The sequence below is a fragment of the Scyliorhinus torazame genome, chromosome 8 (assembly GCF_047496885.1).
Source record: "Scyliorhinus torazame isolate Kashiwa2021f chromosome 8, sScyTor2.1, whole genome shotgun sequence".
Lineage (NCBI taxonomy): Eukaryota > Metazoa > Chordata > Chondrichthyes > Carcharhiniformes > Scyliorhinidae > Scyliorhinus > Scyliorhinus torazame.
Window position 1 is genome coordinate 210,788,483 of NC_092714.1, and position 15,589 is coordinate 210,804,071.

At 45.4% G+C, this 15,589-nt stretch overlaps 1 protein-coding gene across 1 annotated transcript in view; it reads right to left on the reverse strand.

The window, feature by feature from the left end:
- LOC140428358 (tyrosine-protein phosphatase non-receptor type 1-like) overlaps positions 1–15,589 on the reverse strand; it is a 126,350-nt gene that overhangs the window by 8,307 nt on the left and 102,454 nt on the right. Inside the window, exons 5-8 of the mRNA XM_072514740.1 lie at positions 7,862–7,999; positions 3,587–3,796; positions 2,453–2,614; positions 236–453 (exon numbers count right to left, since the gene is read on the reverse strand). Of these exons, the coding sequence (XP_072370841.1) occupies positions 236–453; positions 2,453–2,614; positions 3,587–3,796; positions 7,862–7,999 (728 nt within the window). The remainder of the gene's footprint in view (positions 1–235; positions 454–2,452; positions 2,615–3,586; positions 3,797–7,861; positions 8,000–15,589) is intronic.

Consider the following 15,589-nt stretch of genomic DNA (forward strand, 5'->3'; position numbering starts at 1 on the left):
GAAGGTCAGCTGGTATCCTCAAAGCAGCTTTTAGGAGCTTCTTTTTTAGTTAGCAAAAATGTACCACGCACCAATAAGTTTAGACTTCTCTCCCATGTAAACTGCTGCTTTCAAATTTGAATAATGCAATGTCAGAATACACTCAGAATATACAATGATGACTTAACAACTTTATGCACTTGAACGGTTTTAAATTGCTTTAAACCGGTCAGGGTAGCTTCATCCTTACAACTACCTTTCTGCTCTCGACCTGGTAAGTTGGTTCTTCATGCCATCATGGATTTCTTCCATGCTTTCTTCACACATTCTCTCATCTGGGTCTGAAAAGCTTATCCTATGATCCGGCGTTTTACCATTGGGTGTCTCAGTTGCTCTTTTTGGAGGCCGCGGAGGTGGAGGACTATGCTCTGGAGGTGGGTCAAGGTCTTCATTGGACAGCTCTTTCCATTGTTCCTTAAATTAAAACATGTTTTAAAAGGCAACCAAGTTGGTTGATCAAATTATTTTCTCCCTCTACCTTCCTCTTGGTCCCTTCCCCACCTTATGTTGCATAAGTTTCCATCGTAACAGACAGCTATTCATCATGCTTGAACGTAGGCAGCTGCCATTAAGAGAATGGGGGATAGTACTGTTCAGCCTAATCCAGTTCTAACCAGATAAGCACGGACATGGAATTTCAAACAGAATGACATCACTGCTCAGGAATAAGGTGCAGAAACACGGTTGATATTTTTCTTCAACACCACTCAATAAACAAGGCTAATTTTAGTGCTTCCACTAATAGCTCAGCTGATACCAGCTAACTACACATTCACTAGGGATTGAGCCCAGGACCTTGTGGTCTGCAGGCTCCAACCACACCACAGTTAACTAACCCACCCATCCGTCTAGAGAATTTTCAGTCACTCATTTTGTAGTTTTCAAATAGAGTGCCATATCAGTATAACCCCAGGCACAGATCAGTATCTGCTACAAAACCAAAATAAATTTTCCATTTCCTATGCCAACCACTGCTGTGCCTGAAGTGACTGTTAAATTAATCCATTTCATGTCAAGGTTTAGACAGTTGTATGCTTTGCAAAACTATTTAGGAAAACAGCGGAGGCTGTTCAAACTCATTTCTCATAAGAACTGTTGAAGCCGGGAGAGCGAGGCAACATATATATATATAGGAACATAGGACTTAAGAGTAGGCCATTTGGCCCTTCGTGCTTGCTCGACCATTCCATAAGATCATGGTTGAGTTAATGGTGGTTTCAACTTATCCCCTTGTCTATCAAAAATCTATCCAACTCAACCTTGAATAAATGACCGAGCCTCCACTACTCTCTGGGAAAGGAAATTCCTCAGATCACTGACCCTCAGAAGAAATTCTCTCTCATCTCCATCTTAAAAGGGAGACATCTTACTTTTAAACCGTGCCCCCTAGTTCTGGTCTCCCTCACAAGAGGAAACATCTTCCCCATATCCACCTATCAAGCCCCTTCATGATCTTGCATGTTTCACTAAGATCCCCTCTCATTCTTCTAAACCCCACTGGATATCGGCCTAACGTGTTCAGGCTTTCTCCAGAAGATCATTCAAAGGATAAAGGGCTTATATGATCATTACATATTCTTGATTAAAAATGACACAGAGGTAGAATTCTGGTCCACCAAGCCAGTTCTGATCCGTTTTCACTTGTTACGCCACAAAAGTAAATGCTGAGCAGGGACTAGCCACTTCATTTACTCAGTGAAGCAGCTTCATAAAGATAGCATTTTCAGCAGGTCATGTGCCTTGTATAGAACAGGGTTTGCACATCGATAAAGTAGTTAATAATAAATAAAACCTTAACAGTATTATGTTATTACTTTGTCATAACTTATCTGCATTTGTATGTATTACTGAAAATCCAGAGTAATACACAATAGTTAACTTCTCTCTCTCTCTCTATATATATATATATATATATATATATATTATATATATATATATATAAAAAAAAAAAAACAATCGCTAGGTTTTGTTTACATTTAGTGATATTTTGGTTTAGAAACCAATGATTAATTCCGTAATTATTACCAGCTTGGGCTAGTACGGTAGAAGATTGTGAATTCATACTCCACCCCAGACATGAGCACACATGTCACTGCACTAAGGGAATGCTGCATTGATGGAGGTGCTGCCCTTTCAGGCAACCTGTCAAAGTGTCTGTTCAGTTGTGTGTAAAGAATCTCATGGCACCTTCTGAAGACATCCCTCAACTAACACCACTAAAATAATTATCTTTTTGCAGTTTGTGGCACCTTAATGTGCATAAACTGTTTTTTGTATTTATCTACATAACACTCCCAAAAGAATCCTGCTGGGTGTGAAACTCTTTGACCTGTCCTGTGTAAAGTGCTATATAAAAGCAATTTAATTATTTTCTGTTAACAGACAAATCAATGAACAAAACTGAAGTACTTACTTGTACAGAGGAGTCTCCCATAATGAATTTTGCCCCTTCGATAATAGCCATATAGGAGAAACGCATTTGATCAGCTGTTTGAATGAGGCCCATACGATATTTCCTCATTTCTAATAAAACCTGTTTAACATTCACGGACAAAGGATCTTTCCGCTTGTCCATCTGCAAATGAGTCAAACATTGGTATCAAATCAAGAAAATCACAGCTCCAGTCATGCTTGTCTGACCCCTTTGGGACACCAAGTATCCTTACTGCTTGTTAAGAGTTTTTTTGCATAACAAGTGCATCTGCACATGTGTTTTAGCGCATGTGAGAGCACAAATATGTCTGTCTGGCGAAGAGTAAGTGAAGAGGGTGAACCACTTGAATGCAAACAGTTACACAAGCTTAACTGCATTGGTTAACGTCCTATAAAAGAACATTCAAAAAATTTGCATTCAGTCTTTTTCTGGGTGTCAATTTCAAAATTAGTCTCTACATCTACATTAAATGTGACACTCCAAGTAGTAACTGAGTAAGTCATGCTATTTGTCTGGGATCTGGAGCATAGCTGGAAAGGAGCTGTTGCTTTAAGTCTGCTAACATGTCCTGTGGGAATCAAGTAATTTTAGTTCTGAATTCCCGAAACAAATTAGATGGCAGTAATATTCTTGTAAACTGGACTGTTCATCAACCACCAGTAACAAAGAGTGATAAGCTGGATTGACGTCTATTTGTAGGAATAAATATTCCGTAGCCAAAATACAGAGCTTGCAGCAACATTTTCTTCAGAGATAATTAAGAAAACAAATGAATTTCCTTTGGTAAAAGTCTCAAACAGAAGATGATTCTTTTAAACAGCTGTTACTCAAGTTGTTTATCTCCTTTTCTCTTGGGTTTCTTGAGAGCTTTTCCTGGATGATAATTATATCCAGTACTTTTCCTGAGAATTAAGTACAGTGTGCTGCTGGGAAGTCTGCTGTTTATGCCAATTGTGTCCAGAAAGCGAACTAGATCATTGGACTAATAAACGTCCTTCTAAGTGTGCAGTCATAAATCACTTAGTTTTCATTGAAAAGGCAAAACATATTTTTTAAGATCAAGACCAGAAACCGATTTTAAAAAGTCAGTACAAAATATTAAAATCTACTTACCAGAAGAAGACAAGTATCAACCAGAGAAAAAGTGCCAGATCGTCCTATCCCGGCACTGCAATGAACCATAATAGGTCCATGCTCTGGATTCAGTGAGCCAGATTCTCTCACTTTGAAAAGGAAGTTAAGGAAGGAAGCAGGAGATTCTGGAACTCCAAAATCAGGCCATGTGGTATAATGAAAGTGCAAAATTTCCCTGGTTTCTTCGGTCTAAATAGGCAAAATGATAATGGAGGAATAAATGTCATGCGTAGTATTGTTCTATATGAAATGTTTTCCATTAAAAGCTTTTAGCCTTCAACACATACATCTTCCAAAATACAAACTTATTTTTGGAAATATCTAATGTATGTTAATAGAAGTCTGAAGGAACTAGGGATAAAGAAAGTTAACGAATAATTAACAGATCATAGTAACTTCTGAAAACCATGCACTTCCCTTCAGGCAATGCTCGATATACGAATCATTTGCATCAAGAACATTTGCTTTAATATTTCAATTATATTGATCACACTAGCTTTAGAAATAAAAATCCCATTAGACACATGCCAATGGATATTCAGTGCATTGCACAATGCCAATTGCATTTCAACCAAACACCACAGATATTCAGACACACCAGCAATAACATTACATTCAAAATCACCTTTTAACTTTGTTCCACTATTAAAAGTAGAAATAGGACTTCGACAACAGAATTAACTGTTAAATATTTAATAAATTGAGGACTCAGCATTGTATTAAGCCACATAGGTCAAGGGATTCCATGGCTCGATTTTTACTCTACACGGATTAATTCTATATGTACTTGAAGTGTTAAATCTGTTTCTCCACAGATGCTGCCAGACCTGCTGAGTTTATCCAACATTTTCTGTTTTCATTTCAGATCAACATCCACAGTAGTTTGCTATTATTTTAGTTTTATATTAGTTAGGACAATGCAATTGGTTTTACCCATTCTACCCAGCTAGGAGGAAAAGCAAAAATCAGGATTTTCCATTCAGACTGTTAACTAATATCCCATATTGGAGAGTGATTGTGTATGGAGGCAATTGAGTGCGAGGTTAGCTATGTTTCCCTTCTTAGTTGTATGTAGGCAACTGAGTGTGAGGTTAGCTTCTTAGTTAAATAGCTTCCTAACCTTCACCATTGTGTGTCAGTAGTCGGGAGCTCCCGCACATCTGAGAGAAGATTGTGAGTTCAAAGTCTTACTCCAGAGACTGGAGAGCACAAAAATCCAGACTACCAACTCATTGAGGGAGTGCTGCACTGTCTGAGTTGTCACCTTTTGCAGAAGTTAAACAGAGCTGAATGCAAAATATCTAATAGCATAATTTGAAGGGAAGCAGGGGAGATATCTCCAGTGTCATGGCCAATATTTATCCCTCAATCAACATCACACTGCAGTTTGTGGGACCTTGCTCTTCACAAACTGGTTGCTGCATTTGCTACATTAAAATACTTCAAAGTACTTATTGGTTTGGATTTGTGCATGAAAATGCCACCCATAGACATGTACCATTGACAATTAGCATCTTTTGGAGAGATTCCACAGCTTACTGCGTCAGAGCAGATTCTGATAATCAGAAAGAAATCATAAACATCCAGCAGGAGTGCTTCTCCCTTCCAGTTACCATATCAAAACACAGATTGGGATCAGTCTGACTGTACATTGCTGCCTTTTAGTATAGTCAAAATAGGAATATAAATAAATGTAAAAGCACAATTTTAAAACCAAGTTTGAACTATTAATGCAAAACAATTCGCCATCATTAGGATCACCCGTAACCTTGCCCAACTGCACCCCGCCTCATCTACTGCTGAAACCTTCATTCATGACTTATTAACGACTTGACCATTCCAATGCAATCCTAGCCATTGCCCACATTCTTTCTATTAAATTTGGGTCACCTAAACTCTGTTGCCTGTGTCCTAACTCAGACCAAAGCCCATTCGCCCATCAACCCAGAACTCATCAACTTATACTGGCTACATTGGCTTCAGGCAAGCAGATAGATTTGGGAAGTCTCATTCTTGTTTTCAAACACTCCCATGGCCTTGCCCTTCCCAGTCCCGTGAAACCTCAAACCCTTCCAAACCATCTGTGTTCATCCAAATCGGACCTCAGGCCTCCCAGTTATTAAATGCTTTGCAATTGGAGGCCACGCTTACAACTGCCTCGGCCACAAGCAGTGGAATTCCCTTCCTAAGCCTCTTTCGTCCTCAGAAACAGTCAATTGCCACTACAATGTGTCAGACAATGACCATCTCTAATGAGAACCAAATCCTCTATTCTCCATGATAGTCAACCATCACAGAATGCCCCATTAACACATACTGCGTGGTTTTCCACTGACCAGAAACTTAACTGGACCAGCCAAATAAATGATGTGGCTACAAGAGCAGGTTTTGAGATGAGCAATTCTGTGGGCAGTAACAAACCTCTGACACATCAAAAGAAGCCTTCTCACCATCTACAAGGCAGAAGTCAGGGCGTGATGGAATACACTCCACTTGCCTGGATGAGTGCAGCTCAAGCTTGACATCATTCAAGGAAAAGCAGCCCGCTTGATTGTTAACCCCCATCAACCACCTTAGAACATTCATTCCTTCCATTGTGAGTGTGCAGTGAAAGCAGTGTATAACATCTACAACATGCACTGCACAAACTAGCCAAGGCTCCTTCGACAGCACCTCCCAAACTCATAACCTCTATGACCTAAAAGGACAAGAGCAGCCGTGCATGGGAACACTGCTTGGGAGTTCCCTTTTAAGTTACACATCATCCTGATTTGGAACTATATTGCCTTTGTTTCACTGTCACTGAGTCAACCTCTGGATCTTCTTCCCTAACAGCACTGGACTGCAGTGGTTCAAGAAGGTAGTGCACCACCAGCTTCTCAAGGGTGTTTAAGAATGGGCAATAAATGCTGGCCTTGTCAGTTATGCCTGCATCCAAGAAAGGAACATTAAAAAAATGTTTTGAAGTGTAATCATTTCTATAGGCCAATACAGGAAACAGTTTGCGCACAGGTAAGTATCACAAATAGTTACTAGATGAAATGACCAGCTGTTTTGACCATGCTGCCAAGAGTGGATGTTGACCAAAACAGAGATCCTCCTGCTCCCCCTTCAGATTGCCATGGGAGCTTTTGCATCACTTGAAGCTGCAGATAGAACTTGGAATTTAATGCTTCATTCATTATATGGCAACAATGTGCCCATGGAACACTTGTCGTTGCTGCACTGAGATGTCAGCTAGGTGACATCCTCAACTTGGTCATGGAGTTTGCACCTCCAACCTTGAATCAGGAGAGTGCTACCAACAAGGTCATTATTTGTGAATTGAGCCAACAAACTGAAAAAGGTTCCAATTTAATTTAATGTCTGGAATTTCTACTGATCTGCAAAACCATTATTTACTAGCTTCGATCAATGGCAAAATGGTATCCACCCACCGTAATTTTCATTTATCCACAGAAGGAACTTGTCTTTGCATAGATGGCATGTAGAATCATAAAATGGTTACAGTGCAGAAGGCAGCAGTAAGAATGGTTACTTCCTTTGAAATTTGGCATTCTTGCATCTGTCCTGATAAATGCAAGTCAAAAAGCTGCAGCAGCATGCCTCTTTTTTTCAGCAATTCAAGTTCTGTACTACTAAGTGACTATTTAAATAAAGGATCAACTGCTTCATTACCCAAGGTTTGTCACTGCAAATTTACTTAGATTACAAAGTTAAGCTAGATATTCAGAATAATGTTTTAGGGAGTAATGTTTTTTGTGGGGTCTTTCGGTCTTTGCCTATAAAAATCTGAGTGCACTTCTAAAGTAACTAGATGGATGCAAAACAATTTGAGGATACATTAAGTTTATGAAAGGCTCAATAAAAATTCAAATTCTTTACAGATTATCTTTGACTGAAGAAATAATTTCCATTAAGGTGACTTGATTATTAAAAAAAATCTCAAGCATACATTCCTTTAGTGTTTCCTTCATACCCATTCATTCCCCCATCCATGGGCATAAGAAATCCTTTTCATTTGGTGCCCTTGAAGGAGCAAAACTATAGTTTAAAGTTTGTATACCCTAAAATACCATACAAGTGCATCTAATATAAATACTTCACTAACATTTTATTTAACTTTGGTTATCCTTCCTTATGGAAATTGTGTAGTGGAAATTAAGCCACTGTTACCGGAAGTACCACATAATCGAAAGAGTTATATTTCAAAAACTGAAATTCCCAAATTCAGCATCTGCATGATGCACTTACTGCAAGGTTTTCCACTTCCAATTGCCGTACTGTGTAGTATGATTTTACATCCTCAGAAATCAATGTTAATTTGAATTTTGTGTCTGCAAATATTATGTCCACTTCTTCTTTACTTGGCCAATACCGTGCACATTTGACCTGGAATTGAAATAAATGTTTTAATAAAAGTTGACTTTATCTTATAACATTAATGTTTTCTGCTATTAAAAGTGAACCAACAAACTATTCATGAAGGGAGAAAGGAATAACCAGGTAGCTATAGACAGGTCAGCCTAATATTAGCAATGACCAAACTTCTATAGAGCATAATATGGGATAAAATTGATACTCAATTTGGGAGAAATAGTTTAATTAGGACAGCAAACACTGATATGCGAAATGCAAGTAAATTATGACAAATTAAAGAGTTATGGAAAACTAAAATACATTGATAAAGGAAATGCAGCAGTTGCATAACCTTTTTTAAAAAAAAATGTTTAGTAAGAATTTTTAACAGAATTTTCAACCATATAAACAAACTCCACCCCCTCCCCCCCCCCCCCCGTAACAAAAAAGAAGAAAAAACTTGCATAGCAAGACATAAACATGGCAAATCAATATGATACAGAACTTTGTACATTGGATTCCTCCCGTACACATCAGTTTTCCGGATCGTTTATGTATTTTCTTGCTCAGATGCCCCCCCGAAGAACCTCCCTTCCCTCCCCCCCCCCCCCCCCCCCCCCAGAAAGAGATATCCCCCCCTCTCGGATTGCTGCTGCTGTCGACCGAACTCCATCTAACACTCCGCGAGATGGTCTAGGAATGGTTGTCACCGCCTGGGGAACCCCTGCACAGACCCTCTCAAGGCAAACTTTATCCTTTCCAACTTGAGAAAACCTGCCATATCATTTATCCAGGCTTCCACACTGGGGGGCTTCGCATCCTTCCACACTAACAAGATCCTTCGCCGGGCTACCAGGGACGCAAAGGCCAGAATGCCGGCCTCTTTCGCCTCCTGCACTCCCGGCTCGTCCGCTACTCCAAATTGTGCTAGCCCCCAGCTTGGCTTGACCTAGACTTTCACCACCTTAGATACTGTTCTCGCAACTCCCCTCCAGAACCCATCCAGTGCCGGGCATGACCACAACATATGGACATGGTTCGCCGGGCTTCCTGAGCACCTCCCGCATCTGTCCTCCACCCCAAAGAACCTACTCAGTCTCGCCCCCGTCATATGCGCTATGTGAACAACCTTAAATTGTATCAGGCTCAGCCTGGCACACGAGGAAGAGGAGTTAACCCTGCTTAGGGCATCAGCCCACAGACCCTCCTCAATCTCCTCCCCCAGCTCCTCTTCCCATTTACCCTTCAGCTCCTCTACCAAAGCCTCCCCCTCTTCTTTCATCTCCTGGTATATCGCCGACACCTTGCCCTCTCCGACCCTTACACCCGAAATCACCCTGTCTTGAATCCGGGAGCAGCGGGAATTCCCTCACCTGCCGCCTCACAAACGCCCTCACTTGCATGTACCTGAAGGCATTTCCCGGGGGTAGTCCAAATTTCTCCTCCAGCGCCCCTAAGCTCGCAAACGTCCCATCGATGAACAGGTCCCCCGTTCTTCTAATCCCTGCCCGATGCCAGCTCTGAAACCCTCCGTCAATCCTTCCCGGGACAAACCGGTGGTTATCTCTGATCAGGGACCACACCGAGGCTCCCATCGCACCCGTGTCGTCTCCACTGCCCCCAGATCTTTAGCGTTGCCGCCACCACCGGGCTCGTGGTGTACCTTGTCGGCGAGAGCGGCAGCGGTGCAGTCACCAGCGCCCCCAGGCTCGTTCCTTTGCAGGTCGCCATCTCCAATCTCTTCCATGCCGCCCCCTCTCCCTCCATCACCCACTTACGGATCATCGCCACATTGGCTGCCCAGTAGTAGCCACCCAGATTCGGCAACGCCAGCCCTCCTCTATCTCTGCTACGCTCCAGAAACCCCCTCCTTACCCTCGGGGTCTTACTCGCCCACACAAATCCCATAATGCGCCTGCTTACCCTCTTAAAGAAGGCCTTGGTAATCACAATTGGGAGGCATTGGAATACAAAAAGAAACCTCGGGAGGACCACCATTTTAATCGACTGTACCCTACCCGCGAGCGAGAGTGGCAACATGTCCCACCTTTTAAAGTCCTCCTCCATCTGTTCCACCAGCCGTGTCAAATTAAGTTTGTGCAGTGTCCCCCAGCTCCTAGCTACCTGGATCCCCAAGTATCGAAATCTCCTTTCTGCCCTCAACGGTAGGTCGTCTATCCCTCTTCCCTGATCCCCCGGATGCACCACAAAGAGCTCACTCTTTCCCACTTCTCGAGCTTATAGCCCGAGAAGTCTCCAAACTCCCTTAGAATCTGCATGACCTCAACCATCCCCTCCACTGGATCCGCCACATATAGCAACAGGTCGTCTGCGTACAGCGACACTCGATGCTCCTCTCCCTCTCGGACCACCCCCCTCCATTTCCCCGACTCCCTTAACGCCATGGCCAAAGGTTCAATTGCTAATGCAAACAGCAGGGGGGGGAAAAACAGAGGGCACCCCTGCCACACTCGCCACCGGGGCTTTATACAGGAGCTTAACTCAACTAATAAATCCTCCCCCGAACCCAAACCTCTTCAACAGTTCCCAGAGATACTCCCACTCTACACGGTCAAAGGCCTTCTCCGCGTCCATAGCTGCCACTATCTCCGCCACTCCCTCCACCGATGGCATCATAATCATATTCAGCAGCCTCCGCACATTGGTATTTAGCTGCCTGCCCTTTACAAACCCCATCTGGTCCTCGTGAATCACCCCCGGGACACAGTCCTCAATCCTCGTAGCTAACACTTTTGCCAGCAACTTAGCATCTACGTTGAGGAGCGAGATCGGCCTATACGACCCACATTGCAGTGGGTCCTTATCCCGCTTCAGGATCAAAGAGATCGTCGCCTCCGACATTGTCGGGGGCAGGGTCCCCCCCTCCCTTGCCTCATTGAAAGTCCTTACCAGCAACGGGGCTAACAGGTCTACATAATTCTATAGAACTCCACCGGGAACCCATCCGGTCCCAAGGCCTTCCCTGCCTGCATGCTCCCCAGTCCTGTAACCAGCTCCTCTACCCCAATTGGCGCCCCCAAACCAGCCACCTCCTGCTCCTCCACCCTCGGGAATCTCAGTTGGTCCAAGAATCGTCGCATCCCCTCTTTTCCCCCTGGGGGCTGGGACCTATACAGCTCCTCGTAAAAGGCCTTGAATGCCTCATTCACTTTCACCGCACTCCACACCGTAGTTCCCCTTCCATCCTTGACTCTACCTATTTCCCTCTCTGCCATCCTCCCGGAGCTGATGTGCCAGCATCCAACTCGCCTTCTCCCCATATTCATACATCGCCCCCTGTGCCTTTCTCCAGTGTCAACAGGTCGAACTCCGTCTGGAGACTTCGCCTCTCCCCGAGTAGTCCCTCATCAGGGGCCTCTCCATATCCCCTGTCCACCCTTAAAATCTCCCCCACTAACCTCTCCCTTTCCCTACCCTCTCTCTTCTCCCTATGAGCCCTGATGGAGCTTAACTCTCCCCTGACCATACTACTCCCACCTGCACCTCCCCGTTGTCGTTGGCCCCCAGATACCTTTCGATGCACCCCCCGCACCCTCCCACACACTTCCTCGTCTGCCAACAGTCCCACATCCAGCCGCCACAGCGGGCGTTGGTCCCTCTCCTCCCCCAGCTCTAATTCCACCCAGTGCGGGGCGTGGTCCGAGACGGCTATGGCCGAATACTTCGTTCCCTCCACTTTCGACATCAATGCCCTGCCCAGAACAAAACAATCTATCCGGGAGTAGGTCTTATGTACATGGGAGAAAAAAGAAAATTCCCTGGCCAAAGGCCTGGCAAATCTCCACGGGTCTACTCCCCCCATCTGGTCCATAAACCCCACCGAGCACCTTGGCCGCAGCCGGCCTCTTTCCAGTCCTGGATCTGGAGCGATCCAGCGCTGGGTCCAGCACCGTTTTGAAGTCTCCCCCATTATCAAACTTCCTACCTCCAAGTCCAGGATGCGCCCCAACATACGTTTCATGAATCCAGCGTCGTCCCAGTTCGGGGCGTATACATTTACCAATACCACCACCGTCCCCTGCAACCTACCACTCACCATCACGTACCGGCCTCCGTTATCCACCACCATGTTCTTGGCCTCAAACGACACCCGCTTCCCCACCAGTATAGCCACCCCTTTATTCTTCGCATTCAGCCCCGAATGGAACACGTGTCCTACCCATCCCTTTCTTAACCTGACCTGATCTGCCACCTTCAGATGTGTCTCCTGAAGCATGACCCCGTCTGCCTTCATTCCCTTTAAGTGCGCGAACACTCAGGCCCTCTTAACCGGCCCATTTAGGCCTCTCACATTCCACGTGATCAGCCACGTGATCCCCCCCTCCCTGCCGCCTAGCCATCTCCTATTTTAGGCCAGTCCCGTGCCCGCGTCGCCCGCACCCTCCAGTCCCCCAGACGGGGAACCCCCGCCCCGACCACCTCTTCCATTTTCAGTTCCCCCTCGGCCATTGCAGCAGCAACCCTATTGTTCCCCCCTCCCCCCCTCGCTAGATCCAAATCTAGCTCTTTTGCTCCCCCCATAATACTTCCGTAAGTCAGCTGACTCCTGCTGACCCCACCCCCCCCCGCCTTCCCGTTCCCCCCCCCCCTCGTGGAAATCCCTCCTCATCCTTGCGCTCCTCCCTCCCTCCCCAGCACAGGAAAAAGCCCGCGCTTTCCTAAGCCAGCCCCGCCCCATGGCGCAGCTCCTGTTGCGGCCTTATCCTAATTCCCCCATCCCAGAGTCTCACCTCCCTCCAGCACCGACGCCCACATTCCTCACTGTCCCCCCATCAAAAACTCTTCCCCCATCCCCATCCATCGTCCCACCCGTGAAACATTCTTTACCCATATTTACAAGCCTGTATACAGTCAACATCTCCCCCACTACCTCAGCCCCTCAGTTAGAGTCCAATTTTTCCATTTGGATAAAGGTCCAAGGCTCTTCTGGCGTTTCTAAATAGTGGTGTCGGTCCTGGTACGTGACCCACAGTCGCGCTGGCTGCAGCACTGCGAATCTCACCCTTTTTTATGCAGCACCGCCTTGGCCCGATTGAAGCCACCTCCGCGCTCCAGTCCTGATAAACTCGGATCACCGCATTCTCCCATCTACTGCTCCGCTCCTTCTTGGCCCATCTCTTCTTGGCCCATCTCAGGACACTCTCTCTGTCCGCGAAACGATGGAACCTCGCCACTATCGCCCTTGGCGGCTCACCAGCCTTGGGTCTCCTCGCCAGGACCCGGTGAGCCCCTTCTATCTCCAGGGGGCTCGGAGAGGCCACCGCACCCATCAGCGAATGGAGCATCGTGCTCACATACGCCCCAGCATCAGCCCCCTCCACGCCTTCGGGGAGACCCAGAATCCGGAGGTTCTTCCTCCGCGACCTCTTCTCCAGGACTTTGAATCTCTCGGCCCACCGCTTGTGCAGCGCCTTGTGCGCCTCCATCTTCACCACCAGGCCCAAGATCTCGTCCTCGTTCTCACCTTCCTTCACCTCTCGCAGCTCTACCGCCTGGGTCTTCTGGGTCGCCTTCAGCCCCTCGATCGCCAATAGCATTGGCGCCAGCACCTCCTTTTAAAGTTCCTCCACGCAGCGCCTGAGAAACTCCTGCTGGTCCGGCCCCCATGCTGCTCGAACTCCGCCCTCTGCCATCTTGTTTTCTCCCCCTCGTTTCTGCCGCTGCTCCAAAGCTTCTTTTTTTGTCCCTCCACTTCTAGTCCCCTCCATACACGATGGAAGGGGGACCTTACTTCACCTTCCCACACGGGATTCGATCAAAAAAGTTCCGTTGGGGCTCCTCCGGAGAGCCCAAAAGTCAGTTCCAGCGGGAGCTGCCGAAATGTGCGGCTTAGCTTCGCATCGCCGCAACCGGAAGTCCAGTTGCATAACCAATAAGTGTTTTGACAGTAATACATAGGAGGCTCCCTATTTGCATATTATTCGAGAACATGGGAACTGGTTTACAAATTGGTCTGAAAAACTAAAAATGGAAACTGATGCAAACCATGTGGTCCAGTAAGGGATCAATGTTAGGTCATTTTACATTTGTACAATTGCTCTGGACTGGAGAATATTAAAATTCGCAATCAAAAAAATAGCTGACTACAAGACAACATGATTTAACAGATTTAGGGAGATACAAAATTATTTAATGCAGAGAACAGAAATGATAAGTGAAGAGCAGAGATATTTAATGTTTCAAATACACAATAAAATTCAGAAATAAGAGTACTGGATGATTTGGCAGTGCTACAAAAAAACAGGATTCATAAATCTGACCAATGTCCGAATACATATCGCTTATTGTCACAAGTAGGCTTCAATAAAGTTACTGTGAAAAGCCCCAATACAAATCATTGGTTAAGATTAAAGTTACAATGGTGCATTTAATTTTTAGCATCCCACTTTAGGAATGATGGCAAACCCATGGGAGAGGCTGGGGGGGATAAAAGGTGCACCACAGTTAGGCCACACTTGGAGTATAGTGTTCAATTCTGGTCGCCACACTACCAGAAGGATGTGGAGGCTTTAGAGAGGGTGCAGAAGAGATTTACCAGAATGTTGCCTGGTATGGAGGGCATAAGCTATGAGGAGCGATTGAATAAACTCGGTTTGTTCTCACTGGAACGAAGGAGGTTGAGGGGCGACCTGATAGAGGTATACAAAATTATGAGGGGCATAGACAGAGTGGATAGTCAGAGGCTTTTCCCCAGGGTAGAGGGGTCAATTACTAGGGGGCATAGGTTTAAGGTGAGAGGGGCAAAGTTTAGAGTAGATGTACGAGGCAAGTTTTTTACGCAGAGGGTAGTGGGTGCCTGGAACTCACTACCGGAGGAGGTAGTGGAGGCAGGGACGATAGGGACATTTAAGGGGCATCTTGACAAATATATGAATAGGATGGGAATAGAAGGATACGGACCCAGGAAGTGTAGAAGATTGTAGTTTAGTCGGGCAGTATGGTCGGCACGGGCTTGGAGGGCCGAAGGGCCTGTTCCTGTGCTGTACATTTCTTTGTTCTTTGTTCTTTGTTCACAGTGTTACTAGCAACAAGCGATTTTACTATAATGAGCACTGATAGAAAGTGGTGCTCTTTTCATTCGGGCAGAGTTTATTGGTAAAAAAAAAAATGCTAGACACTGGTGATCAAAACAAAGAGTCTTTGCAGCCCAAGTAGTGAAGAACTATTTCTACTGGTTGGGGTGTTGGCAACCAAAGGCAGTCAGTTCAACAACATACAAAAGGTGAACAAAGATGCTGAGGGGAGATCCAATAGAGGGGCAGAGGATTGACAGATTTGGTTACGGCAAGTTGTTGTTAAACTGGTGTAAAAAGATTAGGGACACAGATTCTTGACCCAATGAAATCTCCTGCCATCAGGTCAATCAAGGGCAAGGAAGCCTGATTACCACCTAGCCTCCCCTCAACCAATGAATCAGTACTCATGTTGATCACCACTTGGAAGAAGAACAGAGGGTGACAAGGGTGCAGAACGTACTCTGGGCGGGGGGACTTCACTCTCCATCACCAAGAAGGGCTGGGTAGGACCAATAATAACAGAGGGGGCCGGGTCCTAAAAGACATAGTAGGTCTGCAGCAGACAGAGGGAACTGACATGGTGGGG